The 23,197-nt window shown below is 61.0% G+C and overlaps 1 protein-coding gene across 1 annotated transcript; it reads left to right on the plus strand.

Annotated features, from left to right (window-relative positions):
• The first annotated feature begins 17,519 nt into the window (after positions 1-17,519).
• On the plus strand, positions 17,520-21,677 carry MSX1 (msh homeobox 1). The gene is made up of 2 exons (XM_008150884.3): positions 17,520-18,205; positions 20,462-21,677. The coding sequence occupies exons 1-2, from the start codon at positions 17,737-17,739 to the stop codon at positions 20,902-20,904; spliced, it is 912 nt and encodes a 303-aa protein (XP_008149106.1). The 5' UTR covers positions 17,520-17,736; the 3' UTR covers positions 20,905-21,677.
• The last annotated feature ends 1,520 nt before the right edge of the window (positions 21,678-23,197 follow it).

Below are 23,197 nucleotides of genomic sequence, written 5' to 3' on the forward strand. Positions count from 1 at the left end.
ATTTGTAATCACTTGGATGAGGACAGAATGAAAATGAGTTTCCATGGTGAGAGACAGAAACACAGACACAGACAGGCGCACCGAGAGAGGCAAGAAGAGGGCCAGGGACCGGGAGGGAAAGACACAGAGGGCAGGGGGCAGGCGGGGCCACCGGGCTGTCCCCACCTGGGCCTGGCCCCAGCCGCTTGTCTGGGCGAATGCAGGGACAGGGACGGGTTGGGACCGGGCTGAAAGGGGTGAGGAGCCCTGAGAGGCAAGGCTCTGAGCCCACCCCCCTTCCAAGCAGGGGAGAGGGGACAGCGCTGGTGCCTTGGTAGAGGGCCCCACCCCAGCCCTGCCCAGGGAGAGGGAGGGCTCTCTACAGGAAGGGGGTGGGGAGCAGACAGGACTGGACCAGGCTGAGGGAAAGGCAGAAGGAAAGGGGATGAAGAGGGAAGCCATCGAAGTCAGACAGGAGGCACGGGCCAGGAGGCACCCCCAGCCCAGGCGGGAGGAAGGAAGGACGCACTGCCCTTGGCCTTGGGCACCACCGCCCAGCCCACGCCAGGGCCCTGAGCCAGGCCTCGGGGCCCCTTGCTGCAAACAGCGCAGGAGACTGTGTGGCGGGGCTGGAGACAGGATGGTGGTTGGGGGACTAGAGGTCACCTCCCTGGAGGCCCCAGGCCTCCTCCCGCTCAGCCCCTGCCCCCTGGCGTCCCCACTTTGCACGGAGATGTCACCTGAGTGATTCCTGGGCTCCTGCACGTTGGAGGAACTTAGTTCAATGATCCACTTCAGAGAGGTTGAGAAACCGACCCAAAGTCACACAGCTGGCCAGGGGCAGAGCCAGGAGTCAAGCCAAGAGCCCTCAGGCATGGCATAGCCCATGCTGCCCCTGCCCCTGCCCCTGCCCACAGGGCCCTCCTGAGCCACGGGGCCCTCCTGAGCCACGGGGCCACACCACAGGCCACAGGGCCACACCACAGGCCACAGGGGCCACACCACAGGCCACGGGGCCACACCACAGGCCACGGGGGCGTGCGTGCCCGGGCTCTGCAGACCCAGCGCAGACCGCAGCGCCCTCAGGGCTGGGAAGCGGGCTTCTCTCTGGCACCGTGGGCACCGCTGCCCTTGGGAAGGGAGGCGCATCGGCCGAGGCCCAGCTCCGGGCGCAGGACCTCTCGCTGGCACCTGCCCCCACAGCCTCACCCCCTCAGCACAGCATGCTGGTGCCTTCCCCACGGCACCTGCGTGGCCTCAGGTGTTGCTCCCTGCACGCCTCCTGAGCGCAGCAGGCCAAGGTGGGGCCTGAGGACTCACCTTCTCCGAGGGCCCGGATGCTGAGAACACTGTGCTGAGGTGAGCATCCCGGCGGGTGTTTTTCACGGCGGATAAACCAGAGAGGTTAAGTAATTTGCCCAAAGCCACACAGCCACTACGTGCTGGGTTCCCTTTGTTTCATCTCAACTGATCTTCCTGTTGACCTAGAACCTGCGCCACCTCAGTGCCTACCGGTCTCTCCCCGACCCCTTGGGGACAAGCCACCCCCCAGAGCCTCTGCCTCCTGGAGATGGAAGAGGCTCAGCAGCTGCCAGGTGACAGAGGACCAGCGAGAGCGCCCGCAGCACGTGGGAGGGGCCGCTTCCGGGTGGGACAGGAGAACTAAGGCGGGCATCGTGGAGAGGGATTTCCGACCTGGGCCCTGGAGGATGCTGGGATTCCAAGGTGGGTTCCACTTCATCATTGTTGTGGTCCCACCAGGCACCTCCCTCAACTCCCCAAGAGCAGAAGGGAGGTGGGGAAGGGCAGGGAAAAGGGAAAGGAGGAGGAGCTGGGGGAAGCAGGGAGAGGGTGGGCAGAGGGCGAGGGTGAAGGCGAGGGAGGCCGGGCCTCCATCCCCGCTGGGTCACACCCAGAGCTGGAGGCGCCCTGGGGGCCCCCCCCGCAAGAGGGGTGTGGGGTGCATGACTGGTGGAGGTGAAACGCAGCCACGGAGCTCAAGTTGGAAAGCCATTCTTCAATTTCTAATAAAAACCCCGGAGAAGGGCTGACGTGCGATAAATCAGCCATCCGCGAGTCCCATCCCGGGGTAATCTTTTCAATTATCTGTTTGCTCAGCGTGTCTCCCGAGAGGACCAGAAATAGGCCCCAGGGACGCGGGCCGGCAGGGAGGTGCTGGGCCCATGGGCCCGCGCAGTGGCTGATGGTCGGCCCCACACCTCGCAGATGGGCAGGGAGGCCTTCGGGGAGGAAAGGCAGGAGGTCGGAGCCAACTCCCTGTCCACTGGCCCTGGCCCCTGGGGCTGTGAACCCACTGCCTCTCAGGATGGCGTCTCTGAGCGCCTCCTGTGTCCAGGTGCTGGGGGCAGAGCAGGGAGCGAGGCAGCGTGGCTGCCCCGTGGAGCGGCCCTCCAGTGGGGAGAGCGCAGGCGCAGCGGGGACAGGTGCGACAGACACGGATGTGCAGGGACGCGCCCAGAAGCGTCTCTGAGGAGCTGATGTCTGAGCGTCTCAAATCGGCGGCACCACTAAGGAGCTGGGGGCTTGGAGGCAGTCACGTACCCGCTCCGGGCCTGTTCCAGGACCGGCGGTGCAAGAGTGATTTGCTCTCCGGTTTTCACTCACATCTGCCCCCGTTCTCCTCCAACAAACGCCGCTTCTGCTATAGCTTCACCAGGACCGTCCCTGATTTGCAAACGGAACATCCTGCCCCTGCCTCTGGAGGCGCCTAGGACCCTGTCTCCCCCTCTCTTGGGCACCCTTCACTCTCTCCTGTGCCCCCAGGAACTTGTTTTTATGTGTTCTCACCCCGACATGATGGGGTGAGAACTCCTTAGGACCAGGGTCCCCATCTGACTTGACCCTGTGGCCCCTCAGCCCTAGCCCAGGACATGTCTTGGAAACGAATGTTCAGATGTCTTCTGTCCTGATGGATGGGGTGGGTGGATGGATGGATGATGGGTAGATGAATTGAATTAATAGATGGATGGGGACTATATAGATGGATGCATGGATGGATGCATGCATGGATAGGTGGGTGGGTGGGTGGGTGGATGGATGGATGGATGGATGGATACATGGATGGATGAATTTTAGGTGGATAAATTGAATCAATGGATTGATGGATGGGTGGATGGATGGATGGATGGATGGATGGATTTTAGGTGGATGAATTGAATTAATGGATGGATGAATGGACAGATGGATGGATGCATGGATAGATGAATGGATGGATGGATGGATGGATGGATGGATGGATGGATGGATGGATGGATTTTAGGTAGATGAATTAATGGATGGATGGGTGGGTGGATGGGTGGATGGATGGATGAATAAAAGGATGCACGGATGGATGGACGGACACCAGAATGGGTTGCTGGGGGAGTGGCTGGGTGGCTGAAAGAAAGTCGGGACTTGGGGAAAGAAGTAGAACTGAGGACACGGGGAGGAGAGCTTTGTGGAGGACAAGGAAGAGCTCTTCCTCACAGACAGGCACATGTGTTCTCAGGAGGAAAGGGGGGTTTGACTCTTCCCTTCATTTATTCAGACATCTATCTGGCACTCTGCTGGTTTCCAGGGAGCCAGAGAAACAGGGTTCGTGGCCGACAGGGGAAGCACCAGGGAACGCAGTGGATGCGTGTTGTGGTCTGCACCGCCGGGAAGAAAGCTGGGGAGGCTGGGAGGGCCGCTGCCCCCCTGCCGGCTCACACAAAGGTTGCTAACAGCCCCTCGTCCCAGGTGATGGTGCATGGGAGCAGCCTCGGCCCTTGGCAACGACGTGGCTTGGCACCATTTCCTTGGCACCTCTGGCGAGCCTGCCATGCCTGAGCCCAAACCTGGGGCTAAAGCCTCCTGGGCTCCCTGGGGACCGCCCTGGGCAGAGGACTGCAGGAGCCAGGGGACTTGCTCGGGCTGTTGCCTTTGACCCACACGGAGATGGAATTGTGTGTGAAGAGGCTTAGGAAGGTGAAAGCTTTTACCCAAGGTCACCCGCTGGGGAGCCGGTGAATTCCCACCCAGGAAGGGTGACCCCAAACCCCATGCCCTTCCCACCAGGCTGGGCCTCTGCTCTGCTCTGCACTGATAGCCCATCTTGTTGCTAGGGTAACCTCCCTCCCGGCCCAGCAGCACCCCTCCTGGAGTGTGATTCTTGCACCTGACATCATAATCCTCTGTGACATCTTAATCAGCTCCCAGGCAACTGACAGCAGCGCAGCCAGCAGAGCAGCTAGGAAGCCAGTGAGTCAGCAGGCCTGGCCAGGCCCACCTGCCCGCCTCTGCCTTAACCCTTGCCTGGCCACCCAATCCCTGGCCACAGCGGTTCGTCTGGAGTCAGACAGATACTGTTTCAAATCCAGGCTTTGCTACTGGACCTTCCTAAACTTCAACTCCCTCATCTGTGAAGTCAGCTAGTGCACAGAACTGTGGGAGGACTTTGCCAAAGGAGGTGAAGGCACTATGTCACCTTAACTCCTTCAGACGTGGGACCCGCGAGGTGCTACTGTCCGCGTTTTGCTCTGAGCTGCTGCCCTCAGAGCCTGGGTGTCCAACAGCACCACAGAGCTCCCAGGGGGGAAAGGAGGACACACACACACGCACACACACACACACACACGCACACATGTGCCCACACACACACATGCATGTGTGCGTGCACGTCCTGATGTGGTGACATTATGTCTCCCAATACTATATGTTGAAGTCTTTGCCCCATACCTGTGAGTGGGACCTTATTTGGGAATAGTGTCTTTGCACGAATAATTGAGTTAAGAAGAGGTCATGGCCTGTGCCAGGTTGGTTAAGTGGTTAGAGCCTCGGCCCAAGGACTAAAGGGTTGAGGGTTTGATTCCCGGTCAAGGAAATCCCCAGCTCCGGTCAGGGTGCGTGCAGGAGGCAACCAATTTTGTCTCTCTCACATCAATGTCTCTCTCTCTCTCTCTTGCCTTCCCTTCCACTCTCTCTAAAAAATTAATGGAAAAAAAAAAAATGAATGGAAAAAAATATCCTCGAGTGAGGATTAAAAAAGAAGAAGAGGGGGACTCAAGTCCAATATGACTGGTGTCCTTGTAAGAAGAGAGGAGCCCTAACCGGTTTGGCTCAGTGGATAGAGCATCGGCCTGTGGACTGAAGGGTCCCAGGTTCGATTCCGGTCAAGGGCATGTACATTGGTTGCGGGCACATGCCCAGTGGGAGGTGTGCAGGAGGCAGCTGATCGATGCTTCTCTCTCACCGATGTTTCTAACTCTCTCTCCTCTCCCTTCCTCTTTGTAAAAAATCAATGAAATATATTTTTATAAAAAGAGAGGGATTTGGACACGGAGGGAAGATGACGGGAGGACACCGGGGAGAGTACCACAGAGCCGGAGCCGGGGGCACTGTCACTGGGCCAAGGACACCAGACTGCTGCCCGCCACCGAGCCAGGGAGAGGCAGGAGGGTGCCACCCGAGTCTCAGGGACAGCGTGGTCCCGCTGACACCTCGATCCCCGCCTCTGACCCCGGGAACGGTGAGCGAACAAACCTGGTTTAAGCCACCCTCTCTGTGGTACGTCACTGGGCTGCCTAGGAAACAAGCCTCCCAGTGGGACAACTTCAAGGTCCCCTGGGGCCGAGGAGCCCAGGCCCCAGATCACGGGACCCCGACGTGCAGTGGGGAAGCCACTCCGCTGAACCACCCTCGGCAAGTCCCTCAACCCGTTCTCCCCAAAACCTGGGACCACGATGCTGCCTCGCAGGCTGGACGCGAAGAGGAAATACACCGTCTGTGCAGTGGCAGCACCCATCTTTGTTGTCAAATTCTCACTGGGAAGGAGTCTCCATCAGGAGGCCCTGGCAGCCGGGGGCTGAGCTCCTCCAAGCCTCCCCTTTGAAGACCCCATCCCTCTGGGGCGGAGCGGGAGGGCGGGGCCGCTTTGATGCCTCTCCTCGCAGGACTCCTGCTCCTCTTCCTCCCTCTCCCTTTCATCTGCGCCCCTCCCGGCTGAGCCCCAGCTGCTGCCTTGGGATTCCACCACGGCTCTGCCCAGACGCACCAGCTGAGCGGGGTGACCTGATGTCCCTGCGCGCAGGGAGGCACGATCGCAGGGGCCTTTCCTGCCGGGGAGGAGGGGCAACACGGCACAGCCGTTTCCTTTCGCTTGGGTCTCCCCCCAGAGGGACCACTTCCTTTTGGAGGGGACTCTTGGCCAAGGTTCAAATCCTCCCTCCCCTCCCGTAGCCGAGTGACCCTGGGCAAGTCACCTCATCGCCTGCGTCGCTTTTGCCACCGTGAAATGGGACCGCGTGGCGGGGCGGGTGGAACAAGGGGATGTGTGTACAAAGCCGGCACGGCATAGGTGTTGGGCACGGTTCATGGTGGTGATTACACCGTCCATCTTCTCCACCTGCCTGCGATCAGAAGCACACCCAAGTTCCCTCAGCCCCGGCCTTAGACCACAGCCTCTCAGTGCCTCTGTCTTCTCACCTGTGAAACGGGTTAACAGTACCTGGGCTTAAGGGGGGGTGGACCCATTCAATCAGATGAAATGCTCACCACAGACCCCCACGTCCTCCTCCTCCTCTCGCTGCCCCTCTGTGCATTTTAGTCCAAGTCATTCTTCCAAATGTGCCTGTTGCTAGATGGACACTTCACCCCCCTCCCCCCAATAGACAGCCCAGGCTACAGAGATCCCTGCCCCCCTCCCAGGGCGGTCTCCGGAGGTCTCCTCTCTGCACTCCACATCCACAACTAGACCGCACCCCTGCCTGAGAGGTGGGGAGGGGGTGCTGGGCTGGCTTTTGTTTTTCTGGAAGGATTGTAAACAGCATAATGAGGGGCTGAGAGTGCAGCCTTCATGACTGTGGTTGCTGGGAAGAGTCCCTGGGACCCCAAATGCCCTCTGTTCCCCTCTGACCAACAGCCCAGAGTGTGTGGGTCCCCCGGGGGGCAGGCGGGTTGGCTGTGGACCTGTGAGGTCGTTGCCTTTCTGGCCTGTGCAGCCTATACCGCCCCCCCCCCCCCCCCCCGCACCTTCCCACTTCCCTGCCTCTCACTCTCCTCCTAGCCCTGTAGGTTCTTCCAGGCCCAGGCCTCTCAGGCCCTGAGCCCAGTGTGCCCCCCGGGCACTGTCTGGCACCACTCAGTCCCTGCGAAGGAGCCACGCTCTTTGAACTTGCACCCATGCCTTCCCTTCCCAAAGATGGCACCCAGGTCACACCCAGGTGGCCAGCTGCTGCCAGCTGCTGGGTGGGGGCTGGGCAGGGCCGGGAATGTTCTTTGGGAATATGAAAGCACTGCCGAGCTGTGTGACAACCGGGTGAGTGTCCGGACCCCTCTGGGTCTTGGCTTCACCTGCAAAAAGACGCAAACATCTCCTGCTCAGCTCAGCTGCTATAGTGAATGGGAAGTGGCTCCATCTTCTGCTACAAAAACCTGGCACCGCCCAGCTGGCGTGGCTCAGTGGCTGAGTGTTAACCTATGAACCAGGAGGTCACGGTTCGATTCCTGGTCAGGGCACATGCCCAGGTTGCAGGCTGGATTCCCAGTGGGGGGAGTGCAGGAGGCAGCCGATCGATGATTCTCATCATTGATGTTTCTATCTCTCTCCCTCTCTCCTGTCCTCTCTGACATCAATATATATATATATATATATATATATATATATATATATATATATAAAGAGGGGGCGGGGGAGCAGCAGTACCTGCCTCCTGTGGGGTCTGTGATGTAGAAACCAACCACCATAAACAACCCAGCCTCTCAGGCCACTGAGCCCCTTGGGCTGTGCCAGACGCAGCTTCTAGCACCTTAGAGGTGTCCCCATTCATTTCATCTTCACCCGATGAGAACGGTGAGCTGGCTAAGCCGGGAGGGTCAGCCACCCACCCACCGGGGCACCTGGACGGGGCGGAGCCAGGGTGCCAGCAGGATCGGCTTGCCGAGACTCCTCCAGGTTGACAGGGTGGCTTCCCCTGCTCTCCCCTCCCAGCCTTCCCCTCCCTCCAGCTGAGCCTCCCCTTACCTGCAATCACGCTGCAGGCTGGCTCCGGTTACTGGAGGCCCTGAGGGGTCTGTTTAAACAAGTGTGTCTGAGCAGGAAAATCAAACAGACAGGGACCCTCCGGGGTCCGGGCGGGCCCACCGCGGACTGGGCCTGAACCTGATAAGGCCAGATCTATTTTCACTTAATAGGGGCTGCGGCCAGGGGCCCAGCGTTTGATCAGATAGCAGGTCTGGGCAGGGATGGCAAGGTCCTCAGGCGGGGTGTCCTGCATCCCCGGCTGGGAAAGGAGAAACCCACGGGGTTGGGGGCACCCGGCTGGGGAGGGTGAGGCCTCTGGAAGGCAGTCCCATGGCCACATCCTCCCAGCATCCCCTACTCCCCACACTCGTGTCAGACACGCAGACACACGTGGCCAGAGCAGGCCCTGCTTGGCCGGGCACCCGCTGCACTGGGGTCCACACGCCTTTCTGCGTGGCTCTGAGCACGTGGTCTGCCCGGCTATGCCTCAGGTCCTGCCTTCAGAAGAAGAGGCAGCGAGAATGCACCCTCAAGTGCAAAGGAGAGCAAACACAGCGCCAGCCACGGAGAAAAGGCGGCTTCCATGTTCCTTTTAAAACGTCATTTAAGCCCTAACCGGTTTGGCTCAGTGGCTAGAGCGTCGGCCTGCGGACTGAAGGGTCCCAGGTTCGATTCCGGCCAAGGGCATGTACCTTGGTTGCGGGCACATCCCCAGTGGGAGGTGTGCAAGAGGCAGCTGATCAATGTTTCTCTCTCATCGATGTTTCTGGCTCTCTAACCCTCTCCCTTCCTCTCTGTAAATTATTATTATTATTTTTTAAAATATATTTAAAAAATAATAATAATAATAAAAAATAAAACGTCATTTAAGCCGGGCCACGTGGCTCAGTGGTTGAGCGTGGACCTACGAACCAGGAGGTCACAGTTGGATTCCCGGTCAGGGAACATGCCCAGGTTGCGGCCTGATCCCCAGTGTGGGGCGTGCAGGAGGCAGCCGATCCATGATTCTCTCTCATCATTGATGTTTCTATCTCTCTCTCCCTCTCTGAAATCAATAAAAGTACATTTTTTAAAAAGTCATTCAAGAACTTTGATCCACAGTAATGACTGACGTACCCTTGGCCCCAAGGCTCTGCTCTCTGATCCCCACCCCCACCCCAGTGACGCTGGCCCGGCGGGGTGCTCTGGGTTAGGGGTCTGGCTGGTGCTGGACTGATGTTGCCTGCTCGCCATCCATTCGCCTCTTCTCTGGAGTGCACCTTCTCTGTATCAGGTCCCGCACTAGTCCCCGGGACCCAGCCAGGCTTGCTGCGGGAGGGGGTAGCCAGCTGGGCACGAGGCGCGGTGAGGGCCAATGCTCTGTGGCCTTCTCGGCTTCCTCCCACCCCCACCCCGCCAGGTAGCCCACAGCTGGGGTCTCCACAGTGGGGCCCACCCGTGCAGTGGGTCACGCTGAAAACCCCCTGGGGTGCCAGGAGAAATCGCCCAGCATTTCGTGTTATGTTTGTGCTTTGCTCCTGTAAACGATTCCAATTTTCCCAAAGGTAAACTAGGGACAAACCCTCCGCCCATCCCCTGCCTGGGCCACACAGTTCCCGGGCCTGGGAGGGGCGGGGTCTTCCGAAAGTCCAGAGGGGCGTGGCGTGGCGAGGGGCGTGGCCTGGGGGAGCTGGGCCCCGCCCCATCCGCCCAAACCTGAACTTGCAGCTCTGGGGAAGTCTGCTCCACCGCCACCATCCCGCTCACGGAGCGGAAACAGAACCGAATCAAATCCTCCCCTGTTACAGCCTCCCTGGCCACGCATCCCCTGCAGAAGGTGGGAGGGGGGCGAGCAAAGACATCCCCCCGTCGGCGCTGCCTGGGGTCCCAGAGGCAGAGGGGGGGGGGGCAGCACATGCTTCTTAAACTCGCCCTATCTCGGTTTCCTCATCGGGACAGCGGGATCCCACCTAGGGGGTGGCTGAGAGAATTAACTGTGGTGAGGCCTTTGAAGCATCTTCAGGCGTCCTCAGACTACGGCCCGCGGGCCACATGCGGGTGTTTTTGCCGTTTTGTTTTTTTACTTCAAAATAAGATATGTGCAGTGTGCATACGAATTTGTTCATAGTTTTTCTTTTAAACTATAGTCCGTCCCTCCAACGGTCTGAGGGACAGTGAACTGGCCCCCTGTTTAAAAAGTTTGAGGACCCCTGCTAGGTGCTCAGTCCCAGCGGGCCGGCCCCCACCCCCACACTCGCGGCTGCAGGAACAATTCCCTGCCGGGCCTGCGGGCTAGCAGTGCTTTACCCTCAGTTGCACCCGAGTCCTCGCCAATGGGCAGGGCCCTCTGCGAGGTCTCAGAGGTGAACGCCTCTGGTCACAGGGGCTTGGAGGGGTCGCAGGACACCCAGGTTTCCCAGCTTCCTGGGGGCGGGGAGCGGGGAGCACATTTTAGCGACGTGTTTGTCCGTTTCTGGCTCAGACCATGGGAAAATGACTCCTCTCTGGGCCTCGGTTTCCCCGTGGAACATAGCGCACTGATTGAGCGCTTACGGCGTGCAGGCGGCTTCCCAGACACTGCCTCGGCTCTACCCAGGAAGGCGGCCACGCAGGAGAGGACCGAGCTCCCTTCAGGGGGTGAGCACCCCTCGTTCACCTTCACAGGGAGGAAAGGGGCCCAGGATCGCGAAGGTGGGAGGGGAGGGGAGGGGCGGGGAGGGCAGGGCTCGGAGCCGCCTTTCCTGGGTAGAGCTGAGCACTGAGGGTGGAGACACCACCCCCTCCCAGCCCTAAGGAGGGGCCTGAGTTGTTGGAGGGCACTGGCTGGGGTGGGGCCAATGTCCTTTCCAGGACCCAGGGCTGCCTGCTCCCCCCCTCGGCTCCTGGGTCACTCTCGCCCCTTTCCCAGCGCGCCCCGCATCGGCACGGGCCCACCTTTGGTTCTGGGATGGTGGGAGTGAAGGGCTCCAGGCCAGCACCTCGGTCAGCCCAGCCTCCTGGGTGCTGGGCCTCGCGGTCTCTGCCACTCCCCTCCAGTCCTCCCGAGGACCCTGGTGCAAATCCTCCAGAGCTGGAAACTGAGGCCCGGAGGAGAAGTGACTATCGGGAGGCCCCTGGGGGGAGCCTCAGGGGCTAGGCTGGAGGGGTGCTTCCGCTGCTCCCCAAATCCATCTGCAGGGAGAATCCCGGAGCTGCTTTGCTTCTTTTTTTAATATATATTTTTATTGATTTCAGATCGGACGGAAGAGGGAAAGAGAGAGAGAGAGAAACATCCATGATGAGAGAGAAGCACGCCCCACACTGGGATGGAGCCCGCCACCTGAGCATGTGCCCCGACTAGGAACTGAACCGGGACCTCCTGGTTCACAGGCCGAGGCTCAACCACTGAGCCAGCGGCCAGGCGGGGCTGCTTTAGCGTCTGAGCGACTTGCGGGCAGTGAGTCCCGCTGATTCATGGAGGGTGTGGGGGAGAGAGACTTGGAGAAAGGGACCGACAGACAGGGGAGGAACGGGACGCGTCGTGGAGAGAGACGGAAGGACGCGGAGAGAAAGCTGAGCGGTAAGAGACAGAGGCTTGGTGGGGGCGGGAGGGTGCCTAGGAAGGAAGGTCAAAGGCTAGGGCCCGGGAGAGACCGGGGAAAGACGAGAGGGGTGGGAGCTGCTGGGACAGGGGGTGCAAGGACCTCCCCCATCCACCTCGGCCTGCGCCCCACTCCAGCCTGTGGGGCCCCTTGTGGTCAGGGAAGGGGCGGTTCCGCACTCCACACAGTCCCGCTGGGGGTCCTGCGACTGCCCGGGAGGCGGGAGGCGGGGCTACATTTCTGGGGGACACCCCCTGGACTCCCCTGGATTGCCCTCTCCCCCAGCCTCAGCTATGGCCTTCCATTCCACTCCCTGTTGGGTCTGTCTGAGCCTCTGGACCGGGGTCCACAGAGGATCACAGAGGGTCCTCCGCCAGCTGGGGGCTCCTAATCAAGGTTCCCGCCCTTCTCCTCCAGGTCTGGCCTCTGGCTCCCGGCTCTTCCCCCGGGTCGCCAAACTGGGGGGTGACATCCGAGGCCCCCCACCTCCACAGGCCTCCCCCCATCTGCAGGGCAGCGCGGGCCTCCCCTCTCTGCATCTTCCCGCAGGAGAGGAATTCCCAAGCCCAGAGGGAGGGAGGCCTAAGACCCCCCCAGCCGCCTGGCCAGGCGCTGGCAGCGCCCCAAACCTGACACCAATCTCAGCCTCCCCCCCACCCCCCATCCCAGGACCCAGCTCACCAGCTCTGAGCTGGGGACACGCGCCCATTTTAAAGACCCACACACGGAGGTTCTGAAGAAACGCCCCTGGGCTGGGCTGGGGAAGCCGCTGCTCGCAGCCCTTCATCCCTGAGACACCTCGGATCCTCGATATTTAATAAATTCGTGGAGGAACGGGACCGTTTTCAAGACTCTCACGGAGGAGGAGGGGCGGGGAGGAGCAGGAGAGAAGTGTAGTGAGTGCTGGACCGAGAACCCATTTCGCGGTTGCGGGGTGAGACGGGGAGGCGGCCCCACAAAATACTGCGAGCATTCGCTGTGCTTTTAATGCATTTCCTCTCGTGAAAACGCCGCGAGGGAGGTGCTCCCGGGGGTTAAAGGACTGAAATATTCGGGGGTTCAGACCCACCCGCGTCCAGACCCAGGTGCCACCACTAACCAGCTGTGTGTCTCTGGGCCACACACTTAACCTCTCTGGTCCTGTCCTCTCACCTGGAAGGGAAACAAAAAAGCCTTTAATAATACCCACCTCCCCGGGCAGAGAGGATTAAACCGGATAAAGTCTGTGAAACCTCTGACAGGAGGCCTGACTCCCAGCTCCATAGGAGTAAGTCAAATCTCTCCCCACCATTCCTCCCACCCCGCCCCCCGCCCCTCCAGGCCCGCGCCGGAACTCGGAGCGGCCCTCGCGGGGCTGGGCAGGGCCGGGGGGAGAAGGGCCAGGCTCCCTCGGCCCAGGGCGGGCAGAGCCGGGTGGAAGACGTCGGGTTGGGGGGCCCCCCGGAGCCTCGGGGTCTGCCCCACATCTCCAGGCTTAAATAACCGTGCGCCTTTGTTATTCGTCGGCAGCAAAGTGGTTCGTTACGCCTGATTGGTCTAATTGCTTTGAAATGGGATATATTATCTATAATTATAGGGCTCGAGGAGGAGCCGCCGGCCTCCGCTTTCATCTTCCCCAAGTGCACCCTCATGTCGAGATCACATTAATTTGGGGCCATTTTAAAGAAGGGCCCCCTCTCTCTCCCGCGGATCCAGGCCCCCTCACTCCCTTCCGAAGGCGCAGGCCCCAGGAAGCCCCGGCCCGAGCCGACGGAACGCAGCCGGCGGGGGAGGGGCGGGCCCGGGAGAGGCGCGGGGAGTCCGCCCGCCAAGTCCTCCCGGGCGCCCGCGGGGTGATCCCCCCCCCCCCCCGCACTGGGGCAGCGCCCTCGTACAAGTGGGGTCCGCTCAAGCGGAGGAATTTGCAAGAATGAGAACATTTTTTTTTTTAAAGCAGTTTTTTCCCCCCTTGGCTTTGCGTTAAAGAAGGGCACCCAAACTCTTTAAAAGGCCTCGATTCTGCCCGGGTCCCGGGAAAGAAAACACACACACACACACACACACACACACACACACACACACACAGCATTTGGCTCCGGATCTGTGCTGGGGGTCATCAGTCAGGAGCTGAAGCCTCCCTCCACTGGGGGGGGGGGGGGGGTCCTCCGCTCTTTCAAGCTGTGAACTCCTCCCCGAGGGTGAAGGGCGCCCCCGGTCCTCCCAGGCAGCTCCCCAAACCTCCGCCTCCCAGCCGCTCAGCCTGCGCCAGAGGCCCGCCGACCGGAGACCGCGGGGCCCGGAGGCCCCTCCCCGGGTTTCAGGATCCCGAGGTCGCGCTTTCTGTCTCCGCCTCAACCTCCTCCCCCGCGGGACAAAGTACCTCTTCGCTCCCCCCTCCGCCGCCCTCCTGGAGATCGGTGCATTCCCACCAAAATAAATCGTTCCGGGTAATCGGTTTTCATAGCACATTCATTCTATTAAAGAGGACTGTTTGGGGCTCGCTAATTGCCCGGGGATCCCACTGAGCTGCGCATTTTAAAAAATGCGCGCGGGATTCCTGGGTCGAGGCCACAAAATGCGCTGGAAAAGGTGTGTGTGTGTGTGGGTGGGGGGGGGGGGCGGTGGCATCAACAAAACCCGACGGAGGCGACGGCGAAAGTGAGGGGCCAGCCTGCCCCGCGCGCGGCGCTCCCCAGACTGACGACGGCCTTTCAGACGGATCGCTTCTAAAAATGCGTCTCCAAGGGGCGTGGGGGTGGGGAGCCTCAAAAACATCACCACGCTTCCTGGGCCGCCCAACGCCCTCTGACAATATGCGGGCTTTCCCCCGGGGCGGGGGGGGGGTACCCCTGGTTTGAGTGTTCGGGTCCGAAGTGCCTAGGCGCTGGGTCGGGGGACGGGAGTCCTCTCGGTGCCCGACGGAGGGGGGATGGAGCGAGGAGAGGCAGGAGGGGGGCGCGGGGCGAAGGGCGCGGGAATGGAAGCCGAGCCCAGGCCCGGAGCTTTATCTGCTGCGGGCCAGCCCTGCCCTCGCCAGGCGTGAATTACAGCCGGGCCTCGGCTGCGGCCGCGCGGAGACCGGCCGGGGAGCAGCGCCCGGCAGCTCGTGCCGGAGGCGAGATGGCAGCGCAGCCCCCGGCCGTGTCAGCTCGAGGAACCCCCCAACCCTGGAAATGCGAAAAGGCCCGCACAAGAAGACACGCCGAGGGTGCCCCCTCTCCCTGCCCCCCCAAAGTGTGCGCGTCCTCCCGCGGGAACAGCGCGCCCCGGAGACGCGGAGACGTGTGCGGTTGCTGTTGCTCTCCCTCCCTTCCCTCGGGGCCGGAGCGTCTCTCCCGCAGCCCCGCGGCGGGTCTGGGGAGGAGGGGGTGCTCTGCGGAGCAGGGGGTCCACGTGGAGTCGCCTCCGGACCCTTTCCCCGCCGCAGACACACTCCTGTCGCCTGGCACCGCGCGCGCGCGCGCCCAACCCGCCGCGCCGGCCCGAGAGCCGACACGAACCCACACCGAACCTAAAAGAGACGCCGTGCGGTTCGGGCCCGGCTCGGGAGGCCTGCGGGCCGGCGGCAGGAGCTGGGGGGCTGCGGGTGCAGGCGGTTCGCTCCCAGGAGGCGGGGGCGCGACTTCAAGGGCCCCTGCGCCGGCCGCCGCCTTTGATCCCGCCGCCGCTGGCGCCTAAAAACAACATCCTCGTCTGCCTATTAGGCGCGCGGAGGGATCGTGACAGATTGTTTATCCGCGCAATTAGCATGCGGCCCGGCTCCGGCCCGCGACCCGCTCCGCTGCACAGGCCGCGGGGGACGGCCCTGAGACCCTCGGCGCCCGGGGTCCGAGCCCCCTGCTCCGCCCTAAGGCAGGGGCTCTGCACTAGTGACTCCAAGAGCCCCCTTGAGTGGCTTTGGCCTGTGTGCGTTTTTCTAAGGGAGAAAGCTCTTCACTAGATCGGATCACCAACGTGATTCGGGAGCCAAACCTTTTGAGATGGGAGATGAGGGCCAAACCCAGCAAGCTCGCTTTTTTTTTTTTTTCTTGACCTAAAAAGTCCAGAAGCCTCAGTTTCCTCTCCCCTTTTCACCTGAGGGCAGCGTGTGGAGGGGGTGGACCGAGAGGCAATGTCATGGGAATGCTGGGCCGCTAGCAAGGTGTTGGGCCTGCAGCCTTGCTGGGCGTCGGTTCGCTCAGCAATGGAGTGGCGTGGTGCCGCCTCCTGTCCCGGCACCCTCAGGCATGCCTCTGTTTCCCTGCCCGGGGGAAGGACCCTCCATCAACGTTTCTTCCGAAACTGGCCGCTGTGGTGCCCCGCGCCTCCAGCTGGGCCCGCGGGGAGCTGGAGGCTGCAAGCCCAGCCTCGGGTGGGTAAGAAATCTGGAGAGGCCGCGTACATGGCACAGATGCGGGTATTCCCGAGCCCGCCCCACGGCCCTAACTTATCTCGGAGCCTGCGGACAGATGCGAGGCTGCTGATGGCCCTGGCGTCCGCAGCGCAGCCCCTCCCGCCAGACCCCGGACGCCGTCCGGGCAATAAAGTTCCCGCTCTCAGTAATTCATTTTCCTTAATCTGGACGGCCCTAATCTACAGCTTTTATTGCGCCCAGTTAAAAGTCGAGGGAATTCGCCGTCCCTCCGCGCTGGGATAATTACCCCTAAATGGCCGCGGCAGCCCCTGTGTTTCCTGGAGATTAGAACCCCGCAGTCATCAATGGCCGGGCCCGGAGAGCCGCCAATCACGGCCGCTCGCTCTCCGGGAGCCGCGGGCCTGGGCTCCGGGATAAGAGGCCATAAAACGGTGGCGCAGAAAACGGCTGAGCCCTGACCGGAGTTTGCCTAGATCTGACGTCTCCCCAGGCCCCCCAACTCATTTTCCTCTATTTTCTAACAGCAAGAATAAAATCACGTTTCCTCCGAAGCTGGCAACGTAAAACGCTCTCGAGCCCAGCCCCACGGATCCACGCCAGGAGCCGAGACCCCCCTCCCTGAAATGCGCCCACCCACCCCCCTCCACGACCATCGCCCGCCAGAGATAGGGGCTGTTATTGTTTCTACGGATGCTCTGTTTGAGGTCACGTTAAGGCCAGATCAGGGTTTTGTTGACGTTCCTGTTGCTTTTATTCCAGCAAGTTCTATTGCAAAAGGACCCGGCTGCTCCTTTCCCCCAGCCGGTGGCCAGCAGAGGTGTTTGCATCCTCCCCGGGGGAAGTTCGAGGCGGGAAAAGTGCGCATCATATATGGAAATGGATGATTGATTCCGGATAATATTGTGTCTAGTTATTCGTAACACCCACAGCACCGGGAGCCTGGCTTCTGGAGGCAAACCTCAGCCCAGCGCTCAGAAGCAGACAAAGGCCCACTTTCACGCGGAGGTAACGTTTGGAAGATTGAAGCAGAGAAAGAAAAATAAAGGTGTTTTGAAAAGCGAGTCATATTCCGCCTTTCTGCTAGAATAAATAACCGCAATTTGTAAAGCTGTAAAAGGAATATGTAACAAATGACCTCGACCCAAATGATCGTGGTAGGGAAGGGGGGGGGGGGGAGACGGATAGGGGAGGGGACAGAGCAACAGACACAGTAACTGACTGAAGAGAAAGGTAAGAGAAGCGTGGAAGAGAGAAAAGGAAAGGGGTCGAGAAAAAGGGGAGGCGTGGGTGAGAGTGGCAATAAGGGAAGGGGAGGAGGGGGAGGGCAGAAGAGAAGGAACGAGGACCAGGGGAGGTCCCCCAGACACCCAGAAAACAGAGAGACCCAAGGGGACCCGGAGAGAGGGAGAAGCTGCCCGGGCGAGCGCGGAGGAAAGTTTCTCCCGCACCCCTCCCCTCCCTGCCCTCCGGGGCCCCGCCCTGCCCCGCGCGCCCCGCGGCCCAGAGCGCCCAGGGGCAAGTCCGCAGGAGCTTAGCCCAATGGGTCGCGTCGGGCCCGCCCCCTCGCGCGCTGATTGGCCGCCGCCGCGCTGGCCTCGCCTTATTAACAAGTTCCCTGGGAATCGGCGGCCCGACCCGGAGCCGGCGAGTGCGCCCGGGAACTCCGCCTGCGCAGCGGCCCCGCGGAGAGCCAGGCCCCGAGCGCGCGAGCTGGCCTTCTGGGGAGGGGCGGGAGGCGCGCGCGGGAGGGCCCGCCCGGCCAGGGCCCCGGGCGCGCTCCGAGGCCAGCCGCGCTCCCAGCCCGCCCGAAGCCCATGCCCGGCGGCTGACCTGTGCCGCGGCTGGAGGGGGGGGCCCGGCTCTGCATGGCCCCGGCTGCTGACATGACTTCTTTGCCACTCGGTGTGAAAGTGGAGGACTCTGCCTTCGGCAAGCCAGCGGGGGGCGGCGGGGGCCAGACCCCCAGCAGCACCGCAGCCGCGGCGGCCGCCATGGGCACCGACGAGGAGGGGGCCAAGCCCAAAGTGTCCCCTTCTCTCCTGCCCTTCAGCGTGGAGGCGCTGATGGCCGACCACAGGAAGCCCGGGGCCAAGGAGAGCGCCCTGGTGGCCTCCGAGGGCGCACAGGCAGCGGGCGGCTCCGCGCAGCCCCTGGGCGCCCGGCCCGGGTCGTTGGGCGCCCCGGACGCTCCGTCCTCGCCGCGGCCGCTCGGCCATTTCTCGGTGGGAGGACTCCTCAAGCTCCCAGAAGATGCGCTGGTCAAAGCCGAGAGCCCCGAGAAGTCCGAGAGGACCCCGTGGATGCAGAACCCCCGCTTCTCCCCGCCCCCAGCCAGTGAGTAGCCTGGAGCAGTCAGCGGGGGAGGGGGGCGGGCGGGGATGCGGGGCCCGAGGGCGCCAGGCCGCGCGCCGGCGCCTGCGTGTCTCCGGTGCTGGCGTACCTGCTGCGGGTACCTGGAGCCGGCGCTGTGTGTACGCTGGCGGGGAGGTCGGGGTGTGCGCATCCCCCCTTCCACCCAGGAAGATGGTTCGAGACCTGGCTGAGGCCCAGCGCTGGGTCCACTTTCGCGGGCTCCTGGCCTTGGCTAGGCGACCGTGCGGGTAGGACTTGACTTGTAGGGTGTCCCAGCACTCTGTCCTTCTGCCCCCATCCAACCACCCCGGGAGTCCCTGCTCCCCCGTCCGATCCTAAGCCCTGCTACCTCGGCTTTACCCCAGCGGGTGGGTCCCAGCGGCGCCGACATCTTCCCTGCACGCGGAGTTTCACTTTCTCATAGTACAAGCCGAGTGTCTCCCCGCCACCCCCAAGAAAGTATCTCTTCGCCGGAAGGTTCTGGAGCTCTTGCAGAATCCCCCTCCCCCCACCTCCAAGTTTCAGGCGGATTCTTGGTACTTTGGGGGGGGGGGTTAGGGGAGGGGGATGCTCAGGTCCAGTGGAGGGGGCGGGGCACCCAGTCAATTAGTGGGAGGCGCCCCCTCTGATCGGGTTGGAAGCGCCCAAAGGTTCCGCCGGGGCCCCTGGCGCGGACTCCGCTCCCAAAGGCGCGTCCAGGGCTGTGCCCAGGCCTGGTGGCCCCGGCTGCTCTGCCCAGCGAACCGGCTCGAAGATATTTCAGGAGCACGGGAAATTCCCAAGTTTTCCGCGTTTCCTCCGATTATTTTGCGCGGCATAATAGCAACCCGAATTCAATGGGTGATGCTGAGGAATGATTTTTATCTGGGGATTAAACGTCTTTGAAAGGCAAGCCCCTCCCCGGGCCTAATGGCCTGAGAAGGTGGCCCCGCACCGCGCTGTCGCTGGCAGGAGGAATGTCCGCCCCTCGGGTGGCCTGGCGGAAATGGACTCCGGGGCCAACCGCTTCCCCGACTCTCCTCGGTGTCTTTGATTGGGAAAGAAGGAGAGGGACTGTTAACCCGAATTTTCGTTTGACTCACATCCTGGTGGTCTGAGGACCCAAAGGATCATTTGTTTTTATTTGTTTAAGGCATGAAAAAAATGCATAATTAGGCAAAACCCGCATGGTGAAACATTCCAGATTTGAATTCATTTCCCCCCAGAGAGAAGCGGGCTGGGGCTGCGGAGGCAACATGCCCTTTCCGGGACTTGGGAATTTGGCCAGGGCCTCTGCCTGGACCCCACAGTTGGCGGAATCCCTGTGGTCCTAGGCGAAATGTGTTCCCCGTTTTATCTGGGCACAGCTGCCTGGTGTGGCAGGGGTTGGCCTGACCAGTGGGCCCGTGCTTGAAGTCCGTGTTGAAGGCATAAGGAAAAGACTGCTCTGCACCCTGGATGTCTGTGGACGGAGCCGCAGGTCCAGGAGGAGCCAGAGGCGGTTGAACACAACCTCCAGTCGGGACTGGACCTCACATTTAGGGTGACTAGAGGGCCAAGGGCACGTGGGGCGGGAGAGGCCCAGGAGAGGCCCAGGAGACAGCTGAGATAATCATAGGATCGATCCACTGGAAGAAGCCCCCTTCGAATGCAGTCCCTTTCCCAGCCCGCTCCACACCGCGGGACTCGGCCTGGGTGTGACCTTCGGGACAGCGGGCCTTGCTCCACCTGCAGTGTCTGGGGCTGCCCTCAGAGCCCTGTAGGAGCTCACTGCTCCACGGGTCAAGACTGGAATGTGGAGATCGGGATTCTGCCACAGTGGCCTAGCCGGGCGCTCAGTGGACACAGATCAGTGTTTGGCCAGCACACCCAGTGTGGTCTTGGACCTGGCGCAGGGCCTCCGTCTGGGTGTTTCGTCAGCCCTGTTAACATCCCCAATGTGCCCAGCAGCGGGAGAAGGTCCGGCCGGGACAGGCCCCCCGAAGCGGCCATCCCGCATTGGGGCCCTTCACCTCTTCCCAGTTATGCTCGGGCCTTGAGCAAGGGTACGTTTCATCCGAACTCTTGGTTTCCTCATTGGCAAAAAAGCAGACAAGAACGTCTGGCTCTTCTGGGCGGTGGTGAGAACTGGAGAACATGCTTTCCGAGGGCCACATGAATAGACGGCATTGTCACCCATCATTACCTAGTTTTTAGGGGGCCGGTGACGCTCCCGCGCGCTCTCTTAACCCCCTCCCTCTTTCTCTCTCGGCCTCCTAGGGCGCCTGAGCCCCCCAGCATGTACCCTGCGCAAGCACAAGACCAACCGCAAGCCGCGGACGCCCTTCACCACCGCGCAGCTGCTGGCGCTGGAGCGCAAGTTCCGCCAGAAGCAGTACCTGTCCATCGCCGAGCGCGCCGAGTTCTCCAGCTCGCTCAGCCTCACCGAGACGCAGGTGAAGATCTGGTTCCAGAACCGCCGCGCCAAGGCCAAGAGACTGCAGGAGGCGGAGCTGGAGAAGCTGAAGATGGCTGCGAAGCCCATGCTGCCCCCGGCTGCCTTTGGCCTCTCCTTCCCGCTGGGCGGCCCCGCGGCCGTGGCCGCCGCAGCCGGCGCCTCGCTCTACGGCGCCTCGGGCCCCTTCCAGCGCGCCGCGCTGCCCGTGGCGCCCGTGGGACTCTACACGGCCCATGTCGGCTACAGCATGTACCACCTGACATAGAGCGTCCCGGGGTCGCCCACCCGTGGCACCCGCTGACTGCTCCAGCCCTGGCCTTCTGCAAGCAGCAGGGGCCTTCCCCAGCCAGCTCCCCTGTCCAGCACCGCCTGGCTCCCCCCTTTAGCTCCACTCTGCTCTGGCGTCTCCTAGGCCGCTCCCTGATTCCACTCTCTGAAGTCTGACCCTCTTCCAAAAACGTGACTGGAAGGGTCCCTTCTGTTGTTCTAGAATCTAGACCCACCCCCTCATGAGACAGATGGGGAAACTGAGGCCAGAGAGGTTAAGACATTGACCCGCTGGGTCCCCAGCAGAGTTAGTGGTTGGGTCGGGACCAGAGGCCATTTCTCCAGCACCCCTGCCTCCTGTCCTGACACAAGGCAGGGGGGGTGGGGTGGGAAGCACAGAGAAATTCACATTGGAAGATGTTGGAACAGAGGACCCTGGGAGAGAAGAGCATGCCGGGAGGTATGGATCCAGGTCCTTCCGTGGGAACACTTACGACTTCAGTGACTTCAGCGGCAAAGCCTTTGCTTTGGGTTGGGGGGGCGGGTACACAGAAGCGTTACGAAGGTAGGTTGAAGGGACCTCTCTCTCACCAGTACCAGAAAAAAAAAATTGTAAAATAAAATTTAAAAATCCTCTTTCTATTTAACAGTACATTTGTGTGGCTCTCGAGAATCCCTTTGGAAGGGATCGGGTGTAATATACTGTATATTTGAAATTTTATTATCATTTATATTATAGCTATATTTGTTAAATAAATTAATTTTAAGCTACAAGAATGGATCTCGGTACTGATTGAGTCTTTGGGTTGGACTTCTTGCCACCTCTTCTCACCTGTGTTTGCTTTTCTGTGTGACGGTGGTTTCATACCGGCAACTTGCGGAGGTGCCCACGGGATCTTCGGGGACAGGAGGGGATGTCTTTCTGCCCACGGGAGGACAGATCCGCATTAGCAAAGTCAAGTGGAGAATTGAAGCAATTACCTGGGATAATTAGGCTCAATTTTCCAATTCACTTTAAGCTGAAATCCACACTTGTTCAGGCGACCCAGAACCGACTCTTTCTTTTTTTCTCCCCCTTTTAACCTGTCTCCGAAAACAAAGCGAGTCACCCACATGGTCTGATGCCTGCCGACAGCTAATCCAGACAATTCCCACCCCGCGGCCCTGCTGTTCCCACCGGAGGCCAGGTGGGGTGCAGGGATTGCTTTGCCGCTTTAAGTCGCCGAGGCAGGGTTTGTGGAACTAATTTTGAGCTGCCAGAATGTGAGCGCCTTCACACCCCCAATTAAGACCGGGACCGACCCCTAGGGGGAAAAAAACACCAAAAAAAAAAAAAAAACCACTGAAAGCCCAGGGCGACTGCTCCCCGCCTTTGCGTGTCCTCTGCATGAGCCCCTACCTACCTCCAAACTCACAAAGGTGGTTTTTCTTTTAACCTGTATATTTGAAATTTCATTATCATTTATATTATAGCTATATTTGTTAAATACATTAACTTTAAGCTACAAGAATGGATCTTGTATAGAAGGTTAACTTCAGGCTTCCAGGAGAAGACACTGGAGCGAGCCCCAAGTGTAGCCCTCTGCGGGGAGGGGAGGGAGGTTCTGCCAGGATGTTGCCCTCTTTGTCAACAAAGCCTACTAGGTTCCAGGCATACTGTTCTCTTTCGAGTTGGGGGACCCCCAGACTTAATTCTCACTAGACTTGCACATACCTCTTCCCGCCGCCCCGCCTCCAAACCGCGCGCAGGACACCCGGGCAGCCGTGGCAGCGAGGCGGGCCCGTAGGAAGCCGGGAAGCCGGCAGAGGAATGGTTGTTCAAGCCCAAGTACCTGGCGTTGGGCTCGGGGAGGGTGGACGTCTCCACAGAGACAAACCGGTGCGCAGAGTGGAAGCCCCGTCTGGGGCGCGCTGGGCACGTCCAGCCCCGGGGACCGAAGGCAGGTCCGCCTAGTAACTCCCCGAGAGCGCGGGGTTGCCCGCAGCACCCTGAGCGGGCGGGCGGGCGGGCGGGCGCTGGTTCCAAGGGACCCAGGGTCTCCCATCCTTCAGCCTCCGTGGCTCCGCAAATATTCCTTTCTCGCAGCGGGGCCTGCAGTCTGAACTTGCCGCAACTACCCCCCCCCCCCCGCCCCTTTAAGGGAAGAAAATAAGCTTGCTGGGGAGTGCGGTTCCGTGGCACCAAGGTGGGCTGGGGAAGCTCCGGTCTCTGGGCTTCGCGGCCAGAACCCGAATCTGAGCCCCTTGGTCCCCAAGAGAAGCGCACAGAGTCCCATCTTAAGCAGTTTTCA

This window comes from Eptesicus fuscus, chromosome 2 (genome assembly GCF_027574615.1).
Source record: "Eptesicus fuscus isolate TK198812 chromosome 2, DD_ASM_mEF_20220401, whole genome shotgun sequence".
In the NCBI taxonomy this organism is placed as follows: domain Eukaryota; kingdom Metazoa; phylum Chordata; class Mammalia; order Chiroptera; family Vespertilionidae; genus Eptesicus; species Eptesicus fuscus.